The sequence below is a fragment of the Sparus aurata genome, unplaced genomic scaffold, assembly GCF_900880675.1.
Source record: "Sparus aurata unplaced genomic scaffold, fSpaAur1.1, whole genome shotgun sequence".
NCBI lineage: Eukaryota > Metazoa > Chordata > Actinopteri > Spariformes > Sparidae > Sparus > Sparus aurata.
In genome coordinates, this window is record NW_022045112.1 from 251,448 (window position 1) to 257,326 (window position 5,879).

The following is a 5,879-nucleotide window of genomic DNA, read 5'->3' on the forward strand; positions in this document are numbered from 1 at the left end:
TTTTCCACGCGTAGCTTGACTTTGAGTCACACGCCACCCATATCTTGATTCCATACCTGGCCGGCTTGTTTGGCATATACTGTCGGAAAGGACAACGACCTATTGTGTGTGTGTGTGTGTGTGTGTGTGTGTGTGTGTGTGTAAGAAAGAGACAACGGGAGAAAAGAATCAGAATAACAAACCAAATAATTGATATCAAATCACTCACTCACTCACACACACACACACACACACACACACACACACACACACACACACACACACACACTCACCTCTGAAGGGAACCAGTTGCTCATCCACTGTTATGTCAGGCCCTGGGTTGTAGAGGTAAGGAAGCCGCTCTGCCCATTTGTCCCACACCTCTCTTATGGCTGCCAGTTTGTCAGTGGCGCGTCTCTCGGGTCTCGACTCGCGATCGTCAAAGCGTAGCATTCTCGAGTAAGTGTGAAACACTTTGAGAGGCATGGTGGCGCGGAAAATTGCCCTACCGCTCTCCGCGTCCCATAGACTGGCTGCGGCCTCGCCTCGGGACCTGTAGACACCGGCTAAGATGAGCAGCCCTATGTAGGCGCGCAAGTCGGTACGACTCATGTCTTTCCAGTTTTCTCCGTACTTTCGGAAACCCTCCAGATTTGTCATGTCTAGCACAATTTTTTCTATCGCCGGTGTGAGAAACATGAGAAATGTTGACACAATGTCTTGGGCATTGGCAACCGCGTACGCGGTGGGTCCCGGTTGGTTTGCTGCTTCTGCTGTAGCTGTTGTTTCCCTTCTTCTCCTCCTTCTCTTTCTTATCCTCATATCTCTGACATTGTCATCATCATCATCATCATCATCATCATCGACATCGGCATCATCATCGTGTTGCCCTATTACCCTGCGATCTTTGTAAAATGCCACTGAGGACCATTTGATAGTGTTGTTCTTGGACATGTATGTTTCTACTTCTTCTTCTTCTTCAGTTTCTTCTTCAGTTTCTTCTTCTTCTTCTTCTTCTTCTTCTTCTTCTTCTTCTTCTTCTTCCTCAGCCTCAGCCTCAGCCTCCTCTCCTGCGCGACAACCCTCGTCCTCGCGTTCCTCCACCACGTCAGATTCTTCAGACACGTCTTCTTCTGAATCAGAGTAGTGTCCCCTGTCGTGTGAGGACATCTCATCCAACACCTGTTTAGCCGTGAAATCCGCAGTCGCGGGTGGATGACATCGCGTCAGACGGACAGTACAGTGCCGGGTTGGTAATGTCGGGTCAGGTGGACTCGACAGTGCCGGTTGGATAACGTCGTGTCGTTTGGACACAACATTTCTGGTTGGATGACATCGCGTCAGACGGACAGTACAGTGCATGTTTGGCAACATCGTATCGGTTGGACAGAACAGGGCCGGTTTGTAAGACCATCAAGTGGTGAGTGTCCGACTGCCGATCGCTCCTCTGATACTGAGTGTCGAGTCCGTTGGGTTTGCCTGGCCACCCCCAGTAAATGTGTACATGCGTATATAAATGTAAGTAGACTGCAGAACAAAACAGCTCCATTTATTCACAACCCTCTCTTGCTCTCTGTCTGTCTGTCTGTCTGTCTGTCTAGCTCTCGCTCTCGCTCTCTCTCTCTCTCTCTCTCTCTCTCTCTCTCTCTCTCTCTCTCTCTCTCTCTTCTCTTTCTTTGTACTAAGCCTGTGTGCTACACCAAAGTGACCTGTGACCATGGCGAGCACGGTGGATAAAGTGTTAGAAGAAATGCTGAAGGTGGAAGCGGACAATGCTCAGAGGCCAGGCTCAATCAAGTGGGCTTCGCGCATCCAGATGCTGCTGGGGTGGAAGCACGACATAGCAGAGAAACACCATGGTATTGGACGCTTTCTGGATCTTATCCTGACAAATTCAGAGTCAGATGCTGAGCTCCTTGACTGTTATCATGCCAAGGAGAATCCAGTTAAACTGATGTACAAAGTCATCGATCGCTGCCTCGAGAGCGAGGAAAGCGCAATGAAATTCCTACGGGTCTTATTTCAGAAGCAGAAATTCCTCTACTTGGACCTGCTAAAAAACGGACCCAGTGGCAAGTTTGGTGAGTATGTGCGACCGAAAGCAAAATAATCAAGGCCTCAACAAGGGGAGGGATCGTCACACGCTGCTGCTGCTGCTGCTGCTGCTGCTGCTGCTGCTGCTGCTCAACTGAAGTAATAATTTTCTGCATGTGTTTTGTTTGTTTGTTTGTTTGTTTGTTTGTTTGTATTGTTTCGTTTCAGTCAGGAGAGATCCTCCCGTGGTGGAATTGACAGAGAAGGTGCGTTCTGCGCTCGGCGATAAGGTCGCGCATCTCAAAAACATGACGACGACACCCCTTTACAAGAACAGGATCGTGAATGTCAACTGCGCCCTGGACGTACTGATGCGATACAATCAGCTGCTTCCAGAGGAATATGCCGAGTTCGGGTTAAAAGAGCACAATAACACCGCCATGACTCGGCTACTGCAGAAACTGTGCAGCGACACCACCATCCCTCAAGCCAACCGGGACTTCATCTCATTGGTGGTGGCCTCCTTTAACATGCAGGCCTTTGACCTTCCGATAATGCCTATGGAAGATGTGCTAGTGTTTGTAAAGTGAAAAAAAATAAAACAAATAAAATGTTACTGTGCCAATCTACATGTCATGTCGATGTGTGTTTGTTACAAATGAAATAAAACTATATTGAACTGAAGAAACTGGTTGACTGGTGGGATTACATTGTGTCAGAAATCCACATCCATCTCCGTTTTCGCGTAACAGCACAAGGTTGCCAAAGTGAAAAGGCGCAGCACAGGCTGTAATAAAAAAAAAAACCATGTCAGATGACATTTAGACTCACTTCCCTGTTCGCGTAACAGCACAAGGTTGCCAAAGTGAAAGGCGCAGCACAGGCTGTAATGAAAAAAAAAAAACAAGTCAGATGACATTTAGACTCATCTCCGTGTTCGCGTAACAGCACAGGCTTGCCAATGCCAACAGCACAGCACAGGTTGGATAACATTGCGTCACATGCGTATATAAATGCTTATAAGTAGACTGCAGAACAACAGCTCCATTTACTCACAATCCTCTCTCTTTCTGTGTAGTGCTAAGCCTGCGCACTACACCAAAAGTCTGTGACCATGGCGAGCCCCGTCGTCGATGTGAACACGGTGGATAAAGTGTTAGAAGAAATGCTGAAGGTGGAAGCTGACAATGCCCAGAGCTCAGGCTCAATCAAGTGGACTTCACGCATCCAAATGTTGCAGGCGTGGAAGCAAGACATAGCAGATAGACACAGCATGATGAGCTCTTATGTGAATCATTTACGGACAGGAGATTCGGATAATGATCTCCTCAGGTCTTATCACTGCAAGATCAATCAGGTTGAGATGATGCCCAAACTCATCGATCGCTACCTCGAGAGCGAGGAAAGCGCAATGAAATTCCTACGGGTCGTTTTTCAGGTGGATAGAGGCATGTATTTAGACCTGCTCGAATCCGGACCCCGGGGGAAGTTTGGTGAGTATGTGCTATGCTGAGCGAATCGATCGAGGCCTGGAATACAAACGATCACCACCACACGCTGTTTGTTTTTTTTTTTTGTTCAGCCAATGTTTGTCTTGATTTTTTTTTTATTTCAGTCAGGAGAAAACCTCCCGTTGTGCATTTGACGGAGAAGGTGCGTTCTGCGCTCGGCGATAAGGTCGCGCATCTCAAAAACATGATGACGACACCCATCTACGAGAACAGGATCGTGGAGGTCAAATGCGCCCTGGACCTGCTGATGCAATACAAGCAGCTGCTTCCAGAGGAATATATAGAGTTTGAGTTAAACGAAGACGATACCGCCGCTATGGCTCGGCTACTGCAGAAACTGTGCGGCGACACCAGCATCCCTCAAGCAAACCGGGAGTTCATCTCATTGGTGGTGGCCTCCTTTAACATGCACGCCTTTGACCTTCCAAAGATGTCCAAGGAGGATGTGCTAGTGTTTGTAAAGTGAAATGAAAGACAAAAAAAAATGTTACTGTGCCAATCTACATGTCATGTCGGTGTGTGTTTGTTACAAAATGAAATAAAACTATATTGAACTAAAGAAACTGGTTGACTGGTGGGATTACATTGTGTCAGAAATCCACATCCATCTCCGTTTTCGCGTAACAGCACAAGGTTGCCAAAGTGAAAGGCGCAGCACAAGCTGTAGGAAAGAAAAGAAAGAACAAAAAAGAAAGGAACCCAAACATATCAGATGACATGTAGACTCATCTCCGTGTTCGCGTAACAGCGCAGGCTTGCCACTGTCAACAGCAGAGCACAGGCTGTAAAAAAAGAAAAGAAAAGAAAAGAAAAGAAAAGAATAGAAAAGAAAAGAAAAGAAAAGAAACAATCCCAAACATGTCAGATGACATTTAGACTCATCTCCGTGTTGGCGTAACAGCGCCTACGGCTTTTGTGTCAGAAATCCACATCCATCTCCGTTTTCGCGTAACACCACAGGCTTGCCAATGCCAACAGTACAGCGCAGGTTGGATGACCTCGCGTCAGTTGGAACACATTGAGTCTGACGGATGACCTCGCGTCAGGCGGATGACTTTGCGTCAGGTGGACAACATAAAGCTAGTCAGATCCAATGCTGACAGATATAGCTCAGTCAGAGCACTGGTTTCATATAGATGTGGATACTGCAAGCACTGCAAGCACTTCATTCATTCATTCATTCAGAGAGCTTCATTCTACTCTTGGGTTTTCCCCCCCCCCCCCCCCGTCTGTTATAATGGACGCCTTTGTCGAGACCAAGTTGAGAGAGTGGGGTTTTGAGTGTCATATCCCAAACTTTGCATCTGAAGGGATTGACACAAAAAAGTTCCTGAGTCTGACAGAGGAGAGCAACAGACCCTTGCTGTACAAGTTGTGCGGAAAGATTGGACCCTCTGCACAGCTTAGAGAATGTATCCGACAACTCAAAAGGGAAAATGATGGCCATGTCCATGACATGAAGACTGAAGACGGGTAAAGACTCAGAGTAACAACCTGTGTTTGTGTGATGTGTAATTGTTACCCTCGACCTTGATCGTAGAACAAGTCATCTCTGTATTTTCATCTATTTTTTAAATTCATTTTGGTTTTTTTGTGTTTTTTTTTTTACAGCTCCCAGCTCTAAGAAGCCTCTCGGGCCCCGCTATGAAGCTTCTCATGTCTCAAGTATTATGTGATGTGATGCGATGTACTTTGCTTTGCTGGGCTGAATAAAAATAAAAACAGGAAAACTCTGAGAAATGTCTACCAGTTTTGTCCTCACATTCTTCTGTATTCTTCTGCCTTTTGCAGAAATGTTTATGAAAACCTACAGTACACAGTATGAGACATCTCTGTCTCCTTCATGTTACACATCTTACGCGTAACCCAAGAGGAATTGGTTGTTTTATTCAGCCGCAGACAAATATAAAGGGGAATTTGGGTTTCTGGAGAACAGAGTTACGATGTGTTTACTAAGCTGCATATCAGATGATGGGAAAGTTGGGTCTCTTGGGATAAGAGGAAGTGGTTGTTTATTCAGCCTCAGATAATATAAAGGGGAATTTAGGTTTATGGACAACAGAGTAACGATGTGTTTACTCAGCTGCATATCAGAGGATGGGAAAGTTTAGATTTCTGGTTTACTCAGCTGTAGATCAGATGAGGGGGAAGTTGGGTGTCTGGAGATGAGATGAGATGAAAGGGGGAAGTTGGGTCTCTTGGGATAAGAAGAAGTGGTTGTTGATTCAGCTGCAAGGGAAATTTTGGCTCTCTGGACACAGTATGAGACATCTCTGTCTCCTTCATGTTACACATCTTACGCGTAACCCATGAGGAATTGGTTGTTTATTCAGCCGCAGACAAATATAAAGGGGA

At 46.2% G+C, this 5,879-nt stretch overlaps 3 protein-coding genes across 5 annotated transcripts in view; 2 read left to right on the top strand and 1 right to left on the bottom strand.

Moving 5' to 3' along the window:
* LOC115577727 (piggyBac transposable element-derived protein 4-like) overlaps positions 1–953 on the bottom strand; it is a 2,215-nt gene extending 1,262 nt beyond the window's left edge. Inside the window, exons 1-2 of the mRNA XM_030410622.1 lie at positions 273–953; positions 1–99 (exon numbers count right to left, since the gene is read on the bottom strand). The exon at positions 1–99 is cut by the window's left edge and continues 1,262 nt beyond it. Coding sequence (XP_030266482.1) covers positions 1–99; positions 273–933 — 760 coding nt within the window. The 5' untranslated portion in view covers positions 934–953. The remainder of the gene's footprint in view (positions 100–272) is intronic.
* Positions 1–2,856, top strand: part of LOC115577730 (uncharacterized) — a 3,096-nt gene extending 240 nt beyond the window's left edge. The window contains exons 1-3 of one of the 3 annotated variants that reach the window (XM_030410625.1): positions 943–1,399; positions 1,685–2,060; positions 2,242–2,856. In XM_030410625.1, the coding sequence (XP_030266485.1) occupies positions 1,697–2,060; positions 2,242–2,603 (726 nt within the window). In that variant the 5' untranslated portion in view covers positions 943–1,399; positions 1,685–1,696 and the 3' untranslated portion in view covers positions 2,604–2,856. Of the gene's footprint in view, positions 1–942; positions 1,400–1,665; positions 2,061–2,241 lie in introns of those variants that run through there. The other 2 variants (XM_030410624.1, XM_030410626.1) reach the window with 2 other exon arrangements.
* A 147-nt stretch (positions 2,857–3,003) lies between these two features.
* On the top strand, positions 3,004–4,278 carry LOC115577728 (uncharacterized). Its single transcript, XM_030410623.1, has 2 exons — positions 3,004–3,506; positions 3,629–4,278. Exons 1-2 carry the CDS (start codon positions 3,128–3,130, stop codon positions 3,988–3,990), a joined length of 741 nt encoding a protein of 246 aa, XP_030266483.1. The 5' UTR covers positions 3,004–3,127; the 3' UTR covers positions 3,991–4,278.
* The last annotated feature ends 1,601 nt before the right edge of the window (positions 4,279–5,879 follow it).

Excerpts from the sequence above, each read along its gene's own strand:
- LOC115577728 (XM_030410623.1), top strand. The coding sequence starts at position 3,128 with ATGGCGAGCCCCGTCGTCGATGTGAACACGGTGGATAAAGTGTTAGAA. Across the intron at positions 3,507-3,628 it reads CGGACCCCGGGGGAAGTTTG|TCAGGAGAAAACCTCCCGTT; the intron begins GTGAGTATGTGC and ends TTTTTATTTCAG.